The 21,484-nt window shown below is 42.4% G+C and overlaps 1 protein-coding gene across 3 annotated transcripts in view; it reads left to right on the top strand.

Annotated features, from left to right (window-relative positions):
- Nucleotides 1–18,476, top strand: part of LOC102775226 (eukaryotic translation initiation factor 1A, X-chromosomal) — a 45,438-nt gene extending 26,962 nt beyond the window's left edge. For 2 of the 3 annotated variants that reach the window (XM_015561055.1, XM_015561054.1), the window contains 4 exons: nucleotides 10,205–10,286; nucleotides 13,414–13,505; nucleotides 14,655–14,671; nucleotides 17,555–18,476. In XM_015561055.1, the coding sequence (XP_015416541.1) occupies nucleotides 10,205–10,286; nucleotides 13,414–13,505; nucleotides 14,655–14,671; nucleotides 17,555–17,630 (267 nt within the window). In that variant the 3' untranslated portion in view covers nucleotides 17,631–18,476. The remainder of the gene's footprint in view (nucleotides 1–10,204; nucleotides 10,287–13,413; nucleotides 13,506–14,654; nucleotides 14,672–17,554) is intronic. The other variant, XM_006759344.2, reaches the window with a different exon arrangement.
- Nucleotides 18,477–21,484: the final 3,008 nt, after the last annotated feature.

Genomic DNA, 21,484 nt, shown 5'->3' with positions numbered 1-21,484 from the left:
TTGCTGATAGCAGGTTTCTGGGGTTTTGTTTATTTCTATATTTGTTAAAATGTTTCAAACTGCAGGCTCAGTGGCCTGCAAGGTAGGTAGGGAATGTTGCTCCGTCACTGAAGCAAGCAAACCTCATGTTAGTTTCAAGCTGCCTGGCTGCCCGATGCCATCTTGGCTGCCAGTCAATTTGCATATCTCACTGATTAGCCAATGGGAAGGGTAGCAGTAGTACGCCAATTACCATGTTTCTCTTTTATTAGATAGGACTAGAGGCCTGGTGTACAAAAGTTTGTGCACTCGGGGGAAGATGGGGTCCCTTAGCCCGGCCTGTTCCCTCTCACAGTCTGGGACCCCTCAGGAGATAACGACCTGCTGGCTTAGGCCTGCTCCTGTTTTACAGAGGGCAGGCCCAATCCCTAGGTACAACCCCTTGTCGGGCTCAGAGCAGGGCTGATTAGCGAGTTGGGGTGCCGCGTCCTGTCATGCACAGAGCAGGGCAGATTGGGCAGTTGTGATCCCACCCTCAGGGTAGGGCCTATTGGGGGGTTGGGGCACCGCCCCCTGTCACACTCAAGGCAGGGTCGATTGTGAGTTTGTGGCCCCACCCCCTTTCACGCACAGAGCAGGGCCCCTCAAGAGGGTTGGGGCTCCATACCCCGTCATAGAGCAGGGCCTGTGGTGGGCGGGGGTGTTAGGGTGCCATCCCCTGTCACACACAGAGCCACAGGGCGATCAGGGGGTTGGGCACTGCCCCCTGTCTCGCTGATCCCGGTGCCAGAAGGCCTCACGGCTCATCCGATCCCGGTGCTGGGAGGCATATAACCTTTTTACTATATAGTGTAGAGGCCTGATGCATGGGTGGGTGCCAGCTAGTTTGCCCTGAAGGGTGTCCTGGATCAGGGTGGGGATCCCCACTGGGGTGCCTGGTCAGCCTGGGTGAGGGGATGATGGCTGTTTGCAGATGGTCACACACCCTTCAGGGTCGGGGTCCCCACTGGGGTGCCTGGCCAGTCTGGGTGTGGGGCTGAGGGCTGTTTTCAGGCTGGGACTGAAGCTTCCAAACGCTCCTTTTTTTCTTTTTCTATTAATGTGGGCCAGCTTTCGCTCTGAGGCCTCAGCTTCTGAAAACAGGTTTCTGGCCTTTGTTTACTGTCTGTATTTGATACAATGTTGCGGTCTGGCTGGCTGATGCCCATATAGTTACTTAGAGTTGCAGCTGAAAGGCTGGCAAGTCAGGTAGGGAACCTTGGAGTCCTCTGTCACTGAAGCAAGCAAGCCTCCCTGTTCTCATCAGCTGCCTGGCTGCTGGCCACCATCTTGGCTGCCAGTTAATTTGCATATCTCACTGATTAGCCAGTTATCATGTTTCTCTTTTATTAATATAGATGGTTTGCAAATATTTTCTCTCATTTGGTTGATTCCTCTTACATTTTGTTGATTGTTTATTGTACTGTACAGAAAAATTTTAGTTTGCTGTGTTATACATGATTTTTGCTTTTGTTGCTTATGATACAAAAAATAATTGCCAACCCCAATGTCAAGGAGCTTTCTCCCTGTGTTTTCTTCCAGTAGTTTTATGGTTTTAATTCTTGTGTATAAGTCTTTGATCTATTTTAAGTTAATTTTTTTGTGAGTGCATAAGATAGGGATTCAGTTTCATTCTCTGCTTGTGGTTATCCAGTTTTCTCAATGACATTTGTGAAGAGACTATTCTTCCCCAATTGATTATTCTTTTCTTTTTTAAAATATTTTTTTTAAATATATTTTTATTGATTTCGTAGAGGAAAGAAGAGGGAGAGAGAGATAGAAACATCAATGATGAGAGAGAATCATTGATTGGCTGCCTCTTGCATGCCCACAACTGGGGATCAAGCCTGCAACCTTGTCTTGTTCCCTTGACCAGAATTGAACCTGGGACCCTCCAGTCCGAAGGTCGATGAATTCCACTTTGCATACTGCTATTTGCGTAATTCCACCTTTTCTACTAGATTATAAACCATTTAAAGATGAAGTCTGCACCAGCATCCTACAAATATTAAATAAGGGAGCAAGTGATATCTGATTTGGTTAAAATCTTGATGAATATTAGTAATAGCAAAAGACTGGACATAAATACAGTACCTGTAGGTAGGTAGGGGACTGAGTGAGTAAGCCCTGCATAGCGTGCCTATTACCAATGCACATATGTCAGCTCCCAGTGCAAACTCCAGTGCCTGCTCCGTGGGACGGAGCTGACAGTTACTTTCCTGGCCGGCGGGTGTGATGTTCCGCTTTGTCGGCGAGGGGTGTCGGGGAGACACTGCAGGGGGAAGACTTTTCCTGCTGGTTGCGCTGCGCCGGGCTAGACTGCAGGCTCCTTCCGCTCTCAGCGCTCACACTGCTGGTCATTCTTTTTAAAAATATATTTTTTATTGATTTCAGAGAGGAAGGGAGAGGGAGAGAGAGATAGAAATATCAATGATGAGAGAGAATCATTGATTGGCTGCCTGCTGCACACCCCCCACCGGGGATCGAACCCGCATTCTGGGCATGTGCCCTTGACCAGAATCAAACCCAGGACCCTCCAGTTCACAGACTGACGCTCCATCCACTGAGCCAAAACAGCTAGGGCTGTGCATATTTTTTATATCCTTTTTTCTTTTTCCTCTTCTTACAGAAGACCCTTCAACATTTAATATAATATTGGCTTGGTGGTGATGAACTTTAGATTTTTCATGTGTGTGAGGCTCATTATCTGACCTTTAATTCTAAATGATAGCTTTGCTGGACGGAGTAATCTTGTTTGTAGGTCCTTGCTATTCATCACTTTGAATATTTTTTTGCCACACCCTTCTGGCCTGCATAGTTTCCTTTGAGAAATCAGCTGACAGTCTTATGGGCGCTCTCTTGTAGGTAACTGCCTTTCTCTTTAAAAATTCTCTCTTTGTCTTTAAACCTTAGAATTCTAATTATGATGTGTCTTAGTGTGGTTTCTTTAGGTTCCTCTTGTTTGGGACTCTCTGCACTTCCTGGACTTGTAAGTCTATTTCTTTCACCAGGTAGGGGAAGTTATTTGTCATTATTTCTTCAAATTATAGCTTTCAGTATCTTGTTCTCTCCCTTCTTCTGGCACCCCCAAAATGCGAATGTTGGTACACTTGAAGTTGTTCCAGAAGCACCTTATACTATCTTAATATTTTTGGATTCTTTTTTGTTATTGTTCTGGTTGGGTGTTTTTTGTTTCCTCATATTCTAAGTTGTTGATTTGATTTTTGGAATTTTCTACTTTCCTCTTGAATCCCTGTAAATTAGCCTTTATTTCATTTAGTGTATGCTTAATTTCTGCGTGGTCCTTTTTCATGTCTTTGACATTCTCATTAAAGATCCTTGAATGTCTCACTAAATCCCTTGAAACTTCATGAAAATCCTTGAGTAATCTTATAACCATGATTTTGAATTTGTATCTAGTAGTTTGCTTTCTTCCATTTCTTTCATTTGTGACATGTTTCTTTATCTCCACATTTTGGTTGCTTCCCTGTGTTTGTTTCTATGCATTAAGTAGAACTGCTATGTTTCCTGGAATTAGTAGAATGGCCTTGTATATAGGAGGTCCTGTACTGAACAGTGGCGCAGCCTCCCTAGTCACATAAGCTGGGCACTTCTAGGTAAGCCCCTCTGTGAGCTGTGTGCACAGTCTTGTAGCTGAGCCTTGAATGCTTTTGGTGTCACTGGGAAGAATTGACCTCCAGGCCATAGAGCCAGTGCACCCAGTGGACAGCATCACACCATACCAGATTACAACTGTACACATCCACAAGGGGCAGATTCAGTGAGCATCAAAGCTCCACTGAAGCAAGTCCTGCTCCATAGGAATTTCTCCTGCACAGCAACCCTCCCACTGTAGTTGCAACAGCTTGGTTGGGGCTGCAAATTGATGGGGCAGGGTCTCAGGAATCACCAGGGTGGAGCAAACTATGAACCAGACTGATGGACACAGATTTGGCCCCTGCCAGTCAGCTTTGCAATAGGTGAGGTCCCAGCACAGGAACAATTTCTCCTGGCGAGCACCCTCATCTGGGAGAAAGCTACCCCTGAGTTCCTTCCCTGATGCCAGACAATCCAATGTCTCCCCCATATGTCTCTGGGTCCCCCAACACCACCTGGCACCAAAGCTCAGAGGGATCAAGTCCAAGTAAGTTTTGTGCCGATCCTTTAAAAGGAACACTTGGGTCTCCAGCAGTTTCCATGTCACTCAGCCACAGTCCCTGTTGGTTTTTACAGTCCGAAGTTATAGGGACTTCTCTTCCCAGCTCTGGAACCCTGGGCTAAGGTCTGCGACCCCTTGCTCCTCTTGAGTGTCCCCACAGAGACAAAAAAAAAGTTACAGATGGGTGTTGGACTAGCATATTCTGTGCCTCTGCTCCCCCTCCCCGTCTCTATGTACTTTCTTCTTTACTTCTCTAGTTGTAGGCTTCCATCCAGCCATCTTTCAGGCCATTCTGAATGATGGTGATTCTGTATTTTAGTTATAATTTCGATGTAGTTGTGGGAGGCAGTATGTATCAGCATTTATCAATGCTGCCACCTTGGTTCTCTATGTGGTTTTTTTTTATTCCTCACCTGAGGATATACAAATCAATCATTTTGTTATTTTTTATAAATCCTCACTCAAGAATATGTTTATTGATTTTAGAGAGAGGGGAAGAGAGACATAAAAATATCAATGTGAGAGAAACATTGATTGGTTGCCTCCTCACACGCCCCGACCAGACCTGGGCCGTGGAATAGCCTACAACCGAGTTATGTTCCCTTGACTGAAATCGCTCTATCCAATGAGCCAGACTGTCTAGGGCTCTACGTGTATGTTCTAATGCTACTATAGTATTGTGTTGATTACTATAGTTTTCAGTGTAGTTTGACATCAATAAATGTGATGCCTGCAGCCAAGATTGCTTTGGCAGAAAATTGGGAGACATCTATAATACTGTCAACAACCCTATATAATAAAAAGCTAATATGCAAATTGATCGAATGACAGAATGACTGGTCGCTATAATGTGCACCGACCAACGGGGGGCAGTCATTCAACGCAGGAGCTGCCCCCTGGTGGTCAGTGCACTCTCACAGTGGGATCGCCACTCAGCCAGAAGCTGGGCTCATGACTGGAAAGTGCAGTGGTGGTGGTGGGAGCTTATTCTGCCTCCACAGCAGTTCTAAGGAGCAGTGAACTGAGCTGTAAGGAGCAGCAAGCAGGCGGTGGTAAGGAGCGAGGGGGACTGCAAAAGGGATGTCTGCCTACTGGTAAATGCAAGAGGATGCAGGCCGAGCTAATGGAACCCCATCCAGTGCACAAATTTCCGTGCACTGGGCCTCTGGTAAAGAATAATGGACAATGCCTCAAAAGAAAAAAACTGCTTTGGCTATTTTTTTTAAAATAATTTTTATATGTTAATTACAGTTGACATACAATATTATGTTAGTTTCAGGTGTACATTATATAACAAGTTGATCGTCCTGATAAATCTTGCAACCATCCTACATCCTTAGTTGTTAGAATATTATTTCCTACTAGTGACCTGGTGTACGAATTCGTGCACATTGAAAGGAAATTAATTAGAAGGTGGCTGGTGGGGCGGGACTGGGAGAGACAGGCCAAACATGCTTGGAGTCAACCTCCTGCTGTCCCTCCCCAGCATCTGTGGAGTGAGGGGTGGCCCTTCTGCAGGTGGGGTCCTTGGGCCTGGCCTACGGGGATCAGGCTGAAACTGGCCCTCTGTCATCTCCTGAGGGGCCCCGAGTGCAAGAGGGCACTCTGCAAAGTTGCTGTCATACAGGGTATTGAATGCAAATGCAAGTGTGCAGTAAACCAAATTCAGAACCAACAGCGCCCCAGCAACAATATAACCTATGGCCAAAGGTGGAATCACGTAGCCCTATGAGGAATCAGGCTCCTTCCTATCAGATTTCGAGGGAACTGCTGCTGCCAAGTCACTGCAGTTCTGCAGATCCTGCATTGAGCATCTGTCCCTTGGTGATCCGTGCGCATCATAGCAACTGGTCAGACAGTCGGGTACTTAGCATATTAGCCTTTTATATAGATAGATATTCCCATTGCTATACTTTACATTCCCATGACTGTTCTGTAACTACAAATCTACTTCTCAATCCTTTCACCTCTTTCACCCAGACTCCCTACCTCCCTGCCAGCTGGCAGCCATCAAATGTTCTGTATCTGTGAGTCTGTTTCTGCTTGTTTGTTTAGTATTTTAGATCTAATTATTGATATAGATGTGTATGTACACACACACACACACACGCGCATATATATATATATATATATATACACGAAATTTGTGCACGGGGCAGCGGCCCTGTCCCTCAGTCCAGCCTGCAGAATTTCCAATCTGGGATTGTGGCTCCAAACCACTCGCCCATACCCTTTTATGTAATGATGTTTACTTTGAATTTATATTAGTTCACACAAACACTCCATCCATGCTTTTGTTCCGGCCCTCCGGTCCAGTTTAAGAACCCATTGTGGCCCTCGAGTCAAAAAGTTTGCCCACCCCTGCACTATCCACTGAGCCAAACCAGTTAGGGCCTGTAGTGCTCTTTATTTCTCCTTCAGTTTTAAATGATTGCTTTGTCCTGTGAAGAGTAATCTTTCATCGCTTTGAATATTTCTTGCTCCTACCTTCTGGCCTGCAAAGTTTCTTTTGAGAAATCAGCTGACAGCACAATATTGGGAGCTTCCTTTAGGTAACTAACTGCCTTTTTCTTGTTGCTTTTAAGATTCTGAATTTGTAACATTTTACATTTTAATTATGATATGTCTTGGTGTAGGTTTCTTTAGGTTTCATCTTGTTTAATACTGTCTTGTGTTTCCTGGACTTGTATGTCTATTTCCTTCACCAAGTTAGGGAAATTTTCTGTCCTTATTTTTTTCATTTTCTTGTTCCAGCACCTCCATGTACACTTGAAGTTGTCCCAGAGGTTCCTTATACTATTCTTATTGTTTTGGATTTTTAATTTTTCTTTCTTTTTTTGCTGTGTGTGGGTGTTTTGGTGTGTTTTTTTTCTTTGTTATATTCATCTTCACCGATGGATATTTTTTCCATTAATATTTAGAGAGTGGAAAAGAGGGTGAAGGAGAGTGGCGGACAGAGAGAGAGAGAGATGAGAGGGAGAGAGAGAAACATTAGAGAGACTCATTAGTTGGTTGCCTCCTGCATGCACCCCAACTGAGCTCGTGATTGAACCTCCAACCCAGGTATGCACTCTTAACCAGGAATCAAACCCTCAACTCTCAGTGCATGGGGCGATGCTAATCATGGAACCACACCAGCCAAGTGTGATTGGGGTTTTTTGCTTCCTCATCTTCCAAAACATTGATTTGATTCTAAGCTTCTTCTGCTCTATTGGTTGATTCCTTGTAAGTTATTCTTCATTTCAGGTAGCATATCCTTCATTTTTGACTGTTACTTTTTTATGCTTGAAGTTCTCACTAAGTTCCTTCAACATCCTTATAACGCCTGTATCTGGTAGTTTGCCTGTCTCCACTTGGTTTAATTCTTCTTCTGTTCACATTCATTTGGGGCATATTTCTTTGTCTTCTAATTTTGGCAGCCTACCTATTATGTTTGTTTCTATGTTTAAGTAATTAGGTAGTTCTGCTATATCTCCCAGATGTGGTAGAGTGGTCTAATGTAATAGGTGTTCTGAGGGGTGGCACAGCTTCCCTGATCACCCAAGATGAGCCTCTCTGTGTGAGCTGTGTACACTTCCTGTTGTAGTAGGTATGTAATTGCTGTTAGCAGGTCAATGGGAGGGATTTACCTGCAGGTCAAACAACTTTAAGGACTGACTCTGATCACTGATCATTGACCTTTGGCCACTATGGAGGATCAGCTATGCAGTGACCCACCCTACAGAACAGGACTTAGTTCATTAGGTCTGTGGTGCCTGTGTCTACCCCTTGAGTGTGTCACTTTGTGGAGGTTTTTGGATGGTGCAGCTTCCACATGGTCTGAAGCTCTCTACTGGGTGTGCTTACTCTGGAGCCTCCAGGGAGGTGCAGGAAAAGGTTGGCACTAACTGTGTTCTCTCTGGCATAATCTATAGTGATGCAGATGGCTGCTACTTGTGCTGGCTTGGAGGTGCCCAGGAGTGGCTAAGCTGTGAACTAAAGCCGACTTCTACTTATACCAGCCCTGGGTCCCCTTAGCAAGAGGTACAGAGCATGCTGAGGCCAGATGCTGCATGTTTGAGAGATTTTTAAAAAATCTGAAGCATGAGGCAAGACAGGACATTGGTATGGAAAAGCCATTGGAAACAGCATACATAGGTCTAAAGTATGGTTGGGCAGGGCCTCAGAATCACGAGAGCCGGGCTAATAGGTTTAGCCAGGTCTATGGAGACAGATATTGTTCAACCTGCTGGCTCTATGAAGGGAGGGCTTATCAAAGGAAAAATGGCTTTTGCCAGCACCTGTGTCTCTTACCTTAATCCCCCCAACTCTTGCTGTGATGTAGAACAATTTAGTTCCTCCCCATATGTCTCTTTCAAACTGCTGCCCCAGCAGTGGAGCTTAGAGCGAGCAAGTCCCAGTAAGTCTGTGTGGTATTTTTAAGAGGAACTGCCTGGGAAGCCAGTAGCTTCCATGTCACTCAGTCAAAATCTCCACTGGTTTTTACAGCCAGAAGATATGGGGACTCCTCCTGCTAGCACTGGATCCCTGGGCTGGGGGGGCTTGGCATGGAGCTGACATTCCTTGCTTCTCAACAGGGACCTCTGCAGCCAAGGTATCTTCCCAATATTTATTTGCTACCTGTGGGTGGTTTCTGCCCACCAGTCTCTATGTGGCATCTTCTGTAATTCGGCAATTCTCTAGTTGTAGGACCTTCCTTCAGCTCCATTTCAGGCAATTCTGAATGAAGATTGTTTTGAAGATTATTTGTAATTTTGATGCTATTATTTCCTTGATTCCTTGTTGAGATAGCTCATTGCTAGTGTATAGAAACACAGCTGCTTTTTGTATTAGGTTTTCTCCATTCATCCTTTTCTTTTGATTTTATTTTGTATTGGTTTTAGATGTAGAGCTTAATGGTTGAACAGTCTTATATTTACATAGTGTTCCCCTTGATATTTCCTATACCCCACCTGGCTCCATATATAGTTAATTGCATATTGAGTGTGTTTCTGTGCTTAATTTACATTTACTTCCTCGTTACTATTTTGTACCTATGAGTTTGTACTTCTTAATTGCTTCACCCCCAACCCCCCAAACCCTGCCCTCGGCAACCACCAATTTGCTCTCTGTGTCTGAGTCTATTTCAGTTTTGTTTCTTTGTTTATTCTCTTCTCTAGATCTCACATATAAGTGAAATGATACGGAATCTGTCTCTGACTTACTTTACTATATGTTCGTTTTCTGAAATACCAGCTCATCTCTTAATCTTTCACGAATGAGTCTATTTCCTTGCTGTAGACATTCTATTCCCTTGTTCCAAAGAGTGACCCAGAGATTTGATTAGCACCATCATCATCTGATAGCATGTTAGAAATGTAATTTTTTAGCTCAGTCTTACTTACTGAGCCAGAATTTTAATTTTAACACAATCCCTCTATATTTTGTATGCATACAAAATGTTGAGAAGTGTTGCTTTATATTGCACTGCAGTTGTGTCACTGTGACTAGTTTCCGTTGAGTTTTTTGGGGGGCAGCTTATTGTAAATATTCTTTAAACACTGCTTTTCCTCTCTAAATGACTCAGATTTAAAAAAATGGCCAAATGTGAACATTTTAGGACATATTTTTAAGGGCATTTGCAATGGAAATGCCAAAAAAGAATATTTTAAATACAGGTTTTTGGACTTCACCTCAGGTCTATCAGTCTTTAGGAGATGTAACTACCTTTTTAAAAACCAAGTAAGTAATCAGTATGGTAGGGAAGCTGTCACACTGCCACTTTATTTTTCCTATTTTTCTCCCCCACCCCTTTTCCTCTGTTATTAAAATGAATTATATAAACAGCTTTTCTAGGCTATTTGTTAATCATTTTTTAGTCATTTATGAAAAATGATTCCATTTAATTAAATCCAAGGATATTTTAGGAATTTAGAGAGTTTGTAACAACAGTTAAGTGAGGTTTTCCTTAATGTGTTTAATTTGAAAGTAATTTATAAAACAATTGATGGCAAAGCCATTTTTAAAAGCTATTTGTTTATCTCGAAGGATAACAAAGCTGATGTAATTTTAAAGTACAATGCAGATGAAGCTAGAAGTCTGAAGGCATATGGCGAGCTTCCAGAACATGGTAATGTCAAAGTTATGTTTTCCTGTATTATGGTATTGTTAGTCCGTTGGTATTTTGGTGAAGCAGTTTTGATAGAATTCTGTATTTTCTACGTATTTTTCATGTATGTAATTAACAAAAATTAGTTTCAAGTATGCCTACCTAAACATAATATTTATACATTAGTAATAAAATTCTGTTTCTAGTAAATGTTGCTTGATAGGGAGTTTAAAACGTTTTAAGCTTTGAGCTTGTGTATAATTTATTTTTTTAGAAATATATTTTTGGTGATTTTAGAGAAGAAGGGAGAGGGAGAGAGAGATAGAAACATCAATGATGAGAGAGAATCATTAATTGGCTGCCTCCTGCATGCTCTGGGCATGTGCCATCATTGGGAATTGAACCATGACTGGTTCATAGATCAACACTGAGCCACTCTGGCCGGGCTATGTATAACTTCTGTTAAGAAAGTACATTTTGTTTAGTGTTTTTAACAGTTCTCAAAAGAGATTTATCAGTTTTCAAGTATATCAGTACAATAATGATACTGGTATTGGATTTATAGAAAACAGTGGTCAGTATATCTTAGCATATTATTTCATAGAATTTTTGTTTTTTAATAAAAAAAAAAATTCTCACCCAAGGATATGTGCATCAGTTTAAAAGGTGTGTGTGGGGGGTGGGGGGTGGGGGTGGAGGAATATTGATGAGAAAGAAACACATTTATCAACTGCCTCTAGTATGTGCTATAACCAAGGATTGAACACACAACCTGGGTGTGTGCCCCAATCGGTAATCAAACCTGCAACCCTTCAGTTTATGTGGTGCAGTCAACTGAGCCATACTGGCCAGGGTTGTGTGTACTTTTTAACAGATACTTCTTTTCATTTTTTTTCAACCCTGACCCAAAAATATGCTTATTAATTTTAGAGAGATGGAGAGGAAGAGGTAGGGGAGAGGATGGGAGGAAGGAGGAGTGGGGGAAAGGGAGAGAAAGAGAGATAGATATCAGTGTGAGAGAACATTGATTGGTTGCTTTTCATACGTACCCTGAATGGGATAACACCCACAACCTTTTGGTATATGGGAAGAGCCATTCTGGCCAGAGCTATTTCTTTTTATACTTAACTAGAGGCCCAGTGCACAAAAATTTGTGCCTTCCTGGGGGAGAGGGGGGTCCCTCAGCCTGGCCTATGCCCTCTTGCAGTCTGAGACCCTTCAGGAGATAACGACCTGCTGGCTTAGGCCTGCTCCCGCGTGGCAGAGGGCAGGCCCAATCCCTAGGTGCAACACCTGGTCGGCCTCAGAGCAGGGCCGATCGGGGAGTTGAGGAACCGCCCTCTGTCATGCACAGAGCAGGGCGGATTGGGAGGTTGTGATGCCACCCTCAGGTACGCTCAGGGTAGGGCCAATTGGGGGGTTGGGGCCTGCCCCATTACACTCAAGGCAGGGTCGATGGGGAGGTTATGGCTCTACCCCGTCACACACAGAACAGGGCCTGTAGGGGGGGAGGGGTGTTGGGGCGCAGCACCCTGTCACACACAGAGCTGCAGGGCGATCAGGGGGTTGGGGAGCTCCCCGCTATCAGGCACAGAGGAGGTATGATCGGTGGGTTCGGGCTCCTTCCCCTGTCACGAACAGATCAGGGAGGATAGGGAGGTTGTGGCCCCGCCCCCTATCACACACAGAGCCACAGGGCGATCAGGGGGTTTGGGTGCTGCCCCGTTACATTGATCCTGGTGCCGGGAGGCCTTTCAGCTCCACTGATCCTGGTGCTGGGAGGCATATTACCCTTTACTATAGGATAGAGGCCTGGTGCATGGGTGGGTGCCAGCTGGTTTGCCCTGAACGGTGGTGCCTGGCCAGCCTGGATGAGGGGATGATGGCTGTTAAGCCTCATGTTCGCTTCAAGCTGCCTGACTGTCAGCCACCATCTTGTCTGGCAGATCATTTGCTTATCGCCCTGATTAGCCCATCCGAAGGGTAGCGGAGTAACACCAATTTGCATGTTTCTCTTTTATTAGTGTAGAAGGCACTTAAAGATATAAAGTAAGTTTCTTAAGAGTAAGTGTACTATTTCCCAGTTACATTTTTCACTTGGCAGCTATTTTATTTACTTTTTTTACTTCATTGCATTTAGTAATGAAAATATAAGATCTTTACATAAGCATTAAAATTTTGATGAAATTATTTGTATTTAAAATATCAGACCAGCCCTAACTGGTTTGATTCAGTGAATGGAGCATCGGCCTGTGGACTGAAGGGTCCCAGGTTTGATTCTGGTCAAGGGCATGTACCTTGGTTGCGGGCACATCCCCAGTAGAAGGTGTGCAGGAGGCAGTTGATCGCTGTTTCTCTCTCATCGATGTTTCTATCTCTCTATCCTCTCCCTTCCTCTCTGTAAAAAATCAATAAAATATATTTTAAAAAATATATATCAGACCAGTATTTCCTCTTTCAGGTATATTCCTTAGAGCAGCAATTTTCAACCATTGTCCCAGTAATTTTTAAAACATACAGCATCTACCTGAGTATTTACTCAGGGTACTGACATGTTTTCCACCATATTGTCAAATTTAAAAATGACAACATCGAACACAATACTATCTAGTATAAATGAATAAAAATTACATCTTTTTTTTATCAGATTGGGAAAAAATACATAACATTTTTTTATGTACTGCAGCATTTTAGTAATTGGTTGAAAATGCTGGCTAAGAGGATAAGCATAATTTGACAAGTCTTTTTAATTGATTTGGTTAAGTCTTTCTAATAAGTCTTTGGTGAATGAGTTATTCTTAGGAAAACTTAACATGCGCAGAAGTTATCATGTTTTCAATTCCATTTTGAGGAAAATTGGGAAGTGCAAGAGCTATGTTAGTGTGATTAGAACTTGCCTTTCTTATAATACCTTTCTGAACAAAATAAAACTATAGTACATAATACTCTTCATGATAGTTGGTGAACCCTCTGAGAGTTTTGTTGTGAATTTGCTCTGTGATGAATTCTTTGAAGTTAGGAAGATAATTTGTTTTTTGTAATGAAACATTTCTATTGTAGTAGCACTTGTAAGAGTCGTCTTCTACAGTTTGATATTTTGTATCAGATCTGATAACATCTTGATATATATTTATTATCATATCTTTAGCTAAAATCAATGAAACAGATACATTTGGTCCTGGAGATGATGATGAAATTCAGTTTGATGACATTGGAGATGATGATGAAGACATTGATGATGTAAGTAGTAGATAAATCCTGTGGGGGGTTTGTTTGTCTTATTAATGTATAAAGAAACCAGGTGTTTCCCCTAACTTACTTTAATCTAAGAATGTTGAACACTTAAATTCAGTGATTTGAAAGCTTATTCATGAATCTGAATATTCATTAATATTCAGAAACCAACAAGTTTAACTTTTTATTCAAGAAACTTTATAATACTTTGAAACATTTCTTTCTAATATGATCAGATTAGTTTTGACAGTGGGTAATCTGTAATGATAACTCAGTTAAGAGTATCTACAGAAATAGCTATTAAGAAATATAGCAAATGATTTTGAGAATGTTTTTTCTTAAATGAAATGTTAAAAGAATATTGTTTGAATCCATTTGCTGAAGCATTGAAATTGTAATATATTTTAAAAATCTTGTTAAAATAGAGGCCTCTTTGATCGAAGTATGTATTGAGATTACATTGCTTATTGGCCAAATTTTTGGTTTGCAGTATGTATGTGTTTGTATGTGAAAATTTTCCCATCCTTCCATGTCCTATTTCTGAGTATGCTTTAAAATGTACATAACATTAGGAACTACTGTAATAAATATTGATAGATGAAAAGAGGGATAGATGTGAATGATCATGTGTATAAGTATGTAAACTGTATACCCTTGGTGGTGGGTATATGGTATTCTCTTGAATTTTAAGTTCTTTTAACTCCTGAATGTCTGAAAATATTTTTAATAAAGATGTTGGTGATTGAGAAATCTGGAGATCCCTGTTCTAGATCAGTGACTCCCAATCACTTGTGGTGCCCCACTTACATTTTTCCCAAGACCTTGAATCTTTGAAAAGCTCTGTTAATTTTGCTGCACAACCTTTGTGCTACATTTTCTAAAATTCCATCTAAGTATTTAAACACTCATATTTATTTACTTACTTTGAAGAATATTGCAAATTTAATTTTAAATAATGGTGCTGTGTTTTTTGTGTGTTTTTTTAAATTGTTGACACTGCTCTGGCTGGCTTGACTCAGTGGTTAGGACATCAACCTAAGCACCAGAAAATTGTGGGTTCAATCCCAGCCTGAGTGAGGGTGTGTACGGGAAGCAACCAATCAATGTGTTTCTCTTTCTCTTTCCTTTGCTCATCCTCTCCATTTACTCTAAAAGAGAGAGGGGAAAAAAAGGTCAGTGGAAATAATATGCATGGGTAAGGATTAACAAAAAGAAAAAAGAATTGTTGACACTATTACAGATGTTCCCTCTTTTAACTCATTGCCTCCTCCTTAAAGCCCCCATTCTGTAGGCCTTCACCACGTTATTATCTGTATCCATGGGCTATGAATATATACATATATGTTCTTAGGCTAATTTCTTCCAGCCCTCCAAATCCCCATGCCCTCTGTCTTTATTATTTTGTTTAGATTTCTGGTTTTTAAACTATAGCTTTAGTACAGAGGTATTAAAAAACCTATGCCTGATTAAAGTGTAAGCTACACTACCACCTCATTTTTAAGCATACTATATTCCTCCTATTCCAGCTCTCAACATACAATGTCTCTAGCCACTGCACAAAAGGGGCAGGGGAGCTAGCTGGTGTGGGTGTCATCTGGGCACCAAAAGATTGCTGGTTCCATTCCAGGTCAGGCACATGCCTGGGTTGTAGGTTTGATCCCCAGTAGGGTGTGTACAGGAAGCAGCTAATCTATTTTTCCTTCTCACATCAATGTTTCTCTCTTTTTCTACCTCTCCATTCCTCTCTCTAAAAATCAGTGAAAAAAATTTTAAAAGATGGGAAGTTGAAAATGGGGACATCTAATAAAAGAGAAACATGGTAATTGGCCTATGACCACTACCCTTCCCGTTGGCTAATCAGCAAGATATGCAAATTAACTGCCAGCCAAGATGGCGGCCGGCAACCAGGCAGCTGATGAGAACAGGGAAGCTTGCTTGCTTCAGTGACAGGACTCCAACTTTCCCAGCCGGGCTTCAGCCAGCCGGACCGCAACATTTTATCAAATACAGACGGTAAACAAAGGCCAGAAACCTGTTTTCAGCAGCCAAGGCCTCAGAGCTAAAGCTGGCCCACAATAAAGAAAAAGAAATAAAGGAGCGATTGGGAGCTTCAGTCCCAGACAGCCATCAGCCCCTCACCCAGGCTGGCCAGGCACCCAAGCGGGACCCCCACCCTGATCTGGGACACCATTCAGGGCAAACCAGCTGGCCCCCACCCGTGCACCAGGCCTCTACCTATATAGTAAAGGGTAATAATGCTTCCCAGCACTGGGATCAGCGGAGCCGTGAGGCCTCCCGGCACCAGGATCAGTGTGACGGGGGCAGTGCCCAAACCCCCTGATTGTCCTGCAGCTCTGTGTGTGACGGGGCGGTGCCCCAACTCCCCTATCGGCCCTACTGTGTGAGTGACGGGGGAGCTCCTCAACCCCTTGATCAGTCCTGCTCTGTGCATGACAGGGGGGAGCTCCCCAACCCCCTGATGGGCCCTGCTCTGTTTGTGACGGGGGTGGCGCCGCAACCTCCCTATCGACCCTGCCTTGAGTGTGACAGGGGTTGGTGCCCCAACCCCCAATCGGCCCTACCCTGAGTGTTACTGAAGGTGGCATCGTAACCTCCCAATCTCCCCTGCTCTGTGCATGACAGGGGGCAGCGCCCCAACTCCCCAATCGAACCTGCTCTGAGCCCGACCAGGGGCTACACCTAGGGATTGGGCCTGCACTCTGCCATCCGGGAGCAGGCCTAAGCCAGCAGGTCATTATCTCCTGAGGGGTCCCAGCCTGCGAGGGCACAGGCTGGGCTGAGGAATCCCCCTTTCCCCCGAGTGCACAAATTTTTGTGCACCAGGCCTCTAGTATAAACAATAACAAGTAAAGAAAAAAGAGGAAGGATATGCTAAACAATTTAAGATTTGCCAACAGATGGTAATTGAGAAAAATTTGGTATACATATTTGCTTTTAAATGGATTTATTTTCTAGATCAATAGGTCCCAATGTGGGGCACATGCCCCACAGGGGGCAGTTCAATTTTTTTAAAAAAAATACATTTTGTTGATTGGAGAGAAACAGATTTATTGTTCCATGAAGTCATTGATTGCTTCTTGTATGTGCCCTGTCCGGGGATTGAACCCACACATTGGCATCCTGGAACATGCTCTAAGCAATTGAGCTCCCTGGCCAAGGCCAGTTTGATTTTTAAGGGAGGGCAATTCGAGAATGAGTTACTAACAGTGAAATTTTTGCATTTCTTATGGTTCTAGTGGCCTCATATACAGTATATAAATATACTAGAGGCCTGTTGCATGAAGAGATTCATGCAATAGGCCTTTCTTCCCCTGGCTGCTGGCACTGGTTTTCCTCCGGCACCCGGGACCCCGGCCTTTGGTTCAGCCGCAACGAGGCTTGGCTTCTTCCCTCTGGCCACAGCGAGGCTTGGATTCTCCACTGTGGCCACAGCGAGATTTGGCTTTTCCGCTGTGACTGCAGCAGAGAAGCCAAGCCTATTCAGTCTTCAGTCTTCACTCTGAGCCTGCGTATGCAAATTAACAACCATTTTTGTTGGGTTAATTTGCATAGTTGTACTGATTGGCTGGTGGGCATGGCGGAGTGACACCAATTTGCATGTTTCTCTTTTATTAGTGCAGATATTGTGACATTTATGCATTTCAATTCTCTATTATGTTTTGAAACTATTTGCTATTTTTTTCATATTCATATTATTATTTTTTAAACTATTAGTGATTTCTGCCCTAGTACTTCAACTTTCCTTCATTCTTTTATTTTTCTCTTTCATGGATACTGTGTTCTTTGGAAGCTTGTTTAGACCAAGTTAATGACCTTTTAGGCTTCCTGCGCATGAATAGTTCACTTTTTGAATAATAAGAATTATATGTCACATGGGGTTAGGGGGCACCATCAGGATTTTAGAGATGCTTAGGTGGAGCATGGCCAAAAATGGTTGGGAACCACTGTTCTAGATTATCTAAGGTTCTTAGTCAGTAGACTGTTTTATTATAAGAATTATTTTAACATGAATCTGATATTCTTTTTACTTACAGATCTAAATTGAACTTAAAGTTTCAGAGTATTTGTTCCATAGTTTGGATTTTGGCCATCACGTGTCAAGAAGACTAAAACTTCGGGATAATTGCAGTTTCCTAACACACACTTTGTTTTCATTGTTTTAAAATATTTATTATCTTTAAATGAGCTGTTAACACTTTATTCTTTTGATGTAATGGAACTTAGGGATGAAAGATCACAAGATCTGCTGTTAAAACATAGAAAGGAGACGGGGGAAGAGAGAGAGAATGAATAAAGTAAATGTTTTCCAGGTAATGAATGTTTTGACTAAATTGCTTTATCTTTAGGTCAGTGATAAGTCCTAGTCCCAAGTAATTTTTTATTCAGCCTTTCTTTATGTTACCTAGATATTCTCTTTAATTTCTGTTAAAAATTTGAGGAAGAAAGAAATCTACATTTGAAGTTAAGAAAAGGGGCTATTTTTTAATATTTCTGTAACTGGGTGCTGTATTTTCAAACTGATAACATTCTTTTTATCATTTCATGCTGTCATAAATAACTAGCACTTATAAACTGCTTATTTTAGAACATGGCCTTGAGTAGCAATTTTTAATTTATACAATGGGTATTTGCAAAAATTCAATGCTAGATGGTAACTCAAAATTGGAAGTACTGATATACTAGTGTTTTTTACTTAATGTGTACAAATTTCTTTAAAAAGACAACTTTTAATGGCCAAATAAGGAGAATAGTTTGTACTATACCAAAAAGTTGTTAAAATGTGTCATTTTATTTTCAAAAGTCATGCGTTTGTTACCTATAGTTTTGGGCTTTGTGAACAATTAAATTACAATGTATAAGTGAAAAATTAATTCTATAATAAACTGCTATAAGGAAAACAACGGGATCACAGCTAAGAAATATAATAAAATGTCCATTGGGTATATTTTGGCCTTAGTTTGTGTTAATGGTGTATTTTATTGTGTGAACCAATTTTTTTGTGTATATTTCATTAGGAATTTATATTATGTCCTTCCTTTTTGATATTTTGTTTATTTTGAAAGTTGTAGTAAAATGAAATTAAAGAGGTGCTAAATAGGAACCGCAATTAAATCTTACACAATTGGAATAGAAAAGGTTTGTTAAGTGGTTTAAGAAACATCACTTTTTTTCAAAGGGTTTTTTTTCAGCAGAGAAAATTAAGGGAATGTCTTTATCTGGTTTTAATTATATCCTATATAATAAAAGGCTAATATGCAAATAGACAAAATGGCAGAATGACCGGTCGCTATGACACGCACTGACCACCAGGAGCAGACACTTAACACAGGGTCTGCCCCTGGTGGTCAGTGCGCTCCCACAGGAGAAGCGCCGCCCAGCCCAAAGCCAGGCTCATGTTTGGTGAGTGCAGCCACAGTGGTGGGAGCCTCCTGCGTCCATAGCACTTGGACATCCCCCAAAGGCTCCTGGACTGCAAGAGGGCATGAGCTGGGCTGAGGATCTCCCTGTCCCACTTCTTTCCCCTCAACCCCCCATGCATTAATGTCTTGCACCAGGCCTCTAATATATAAAGAAGACTACAACTTTATATAATTACATATATAAAGAACAAATACAAAGATGATTATATATTCATATGGTTTCATGCCATGTGTGTGGAAAGTCTGATTGTGTACAAGCTGCTGCAGAGGTGCATAGCAGATTTTGCTGCAATGGAGCTTTGATCCTTCCGTGATGTCTGAAGCTGGCTTCTTGGTTCATTTTTTCTGAGGCCTTTTGGGAGGGACTCTGTTGTAGGTCAGTACCAACCTCTGCCTGTGACTGGCCCTGAACAATCTGTTCCAACCTGTTCAGCACTACAAAGCGATCCACAACCTGTGGCTGTCTCTGCTGGGTGTGTGTGGAAGGACAAAGTTGCACATGAAAGTTGTCTTCCCCCTGCACCGAGCCTGGGGGTTGATCAGCAAAGGCCCAAGGCACCCTGAGATCTGCCTCCATCAGTCTCCACCTTCAGGCTGTCTATTAGGCTTAGTCACTGAAAGAGCCTTTGTGGTACTTGAGTTGCCTACGGTAGGTTCTCAGTGTGTCACCAGATAGGGGCAAGTGGTGTTCAGATTGATACATGTTCAAGCTGAATGACAGTGCTGGGTGAGGCTACTAATTAAATGTCTTGGGGTACATCAGGTCTAGCTGCTATCTGCTAGGTGCTTGCACACCTTTATGGTGGGACAGGGTCTCAGAAAATGGTCAGGGTGAGGTCAGCAGGATTATCAGGACCAAATAGCCCAAGATTTGGCTATGTGAAGGGAAGTTCTGCACTGGTTGGGAGTCAGAGTTCAATATGATGGGTCCTGTAGTCAGGATGGTGGGGCTATCAGATCTCTCATTCAAGGGTGGTGTTGCTGGTGAGATTCAAGGAAACGTGGGGCAAATAACCCCTGCCCCAAAGCCATACAGCTCACTGGCAGCCACTGAGTTTTTCCAGAGCTCTGTATCTGGACCCAGGCTGTAAAGTATAAAGTGTTTATGCTATATTTATTTAACCATTTTAGATCTTGGTCTACTGCTGGTAACTGAAACCATGGAAAGTGAATCCGTAGATAAGGAAAACTGTACTCCTCAGCAGGCTTTAAGCTCCATAGAGTTGGGTGACAGCTATTGCTTTACCCTAGGCCAATGGTCGGCAAACCGCAGCTCACGAGCCACATGGGGCTCTTTGGCCCCTTGAATGTGGCTCTTCTAAAAAATACCATGTGCAGGCGTGCACGTACAGTGCTATTGAAACTTCGTGGCTCATGCGCAAAAGTCAGTTTTTGGCCTGGACGTGTATTTTGAAGAAGTGTCGTTAGAAGAAGTGGGGTGTGTTGTTTGGCGAGGCAAAGGGAGATGCAGCGCAGGTGGGCCACGGGAGGCGTGCGCGATTCATGCATGAGTTGAGTGAGACTGGCTACGAGTGTGGGTAGGAGAGTTGGAAGGGGTCGACCTCAGCGAACGTACCTCAATCAGATTGAGAATGTTTTTAGCAAAGGCCAGATTAGGAGTACCCTAATTAAGTTAATCACAATGTACCTACCTATATAGTTTAAGTTTAAAAAATTTGGCTCTCAAAAGAAATTCCAATTATTATACTGTTGATATTTGGCTCTGTTGACTAATGAGTTTGCCGACCACTTCCTTAGGCTGATATGCTAAGGAGATGAGTGTACCACCCAAGAAAGATGGCGTCTGTGGTGTGGGAGAGGGACTTATCACAGGGATCCTAATGGCTACTCTTTCAGCTCTTTCCCCGGAAACAAACCCAGTTTCTCCTGATGTGACTATTTGTCCTTTGCCTTTCTTTTACTGGTGCTCAGGGTAAGTGGCTGTGAACAAAATTTGTCAAAGCACAGATTACTGATACATTTAAGATAATATAACCTAACAAGGTGAACATTTCCAAAATTAATGAAAAAAGTGAATTCAAGCAGACCAAGGGTTAATCACATGAAACTAAACAGGTGTTTGGTTATAAATTGTTATGACTTATTTAAAATATTCTGGTTTAATATTTTGCTTGTCCATATTTAAGAATTTTTTTCAAGTTATTTGTGACATAATCATTTGGTTAAATATGTCTTTGTAAACAAAGATATGTTTTTCTTGTTTAATTTCTCCAGAATTTGGAAACTATTTTTTTACGGCAATATAGTTATTTATTAGAGACCCAGTGCACAAAATTTGTGCACTTGGGGTCGAGGGTCCCCCACCCCGGTCTGTGCCCTCTCGCAGTCTTGGACCACTCAAGAGATGTCTACCTGTTGGCTTAGGCTTGATCCCCGGAGGATTGGGCCTAAGCTGGGAGTCAGACATCCTTCTGGCATCCCGGGAGCCATTGGGGGATATCCACTTGCCAGTGTGGGAACAGGACTGAGCTGCTGTTGGACATCCTTAACACTGCTGAGGAGGTGGAAGAGGCTCTCACCACT

This window comes from Myotis davidii, unplaced genomic scaffold (genome assembly GCF_000327345.1).
Source record: "Myotis davidii unplaced genomic scaffold, ASM32734v1 scaffold836, whole genome shotgun sequence".
Classification (NCBI taxonomy): domain Eukaryota; kingdom Metazoa; phylum Chordata; class Mammalia; order Chiroptera; family Vespertilionidae; genus Myotis; species Myotis davidii.
The sequence above is the reverse complement of the archived record's forward strand: the minus strand, read 5'-3'. Positions and strand labels throughout refer to the sequence as shown.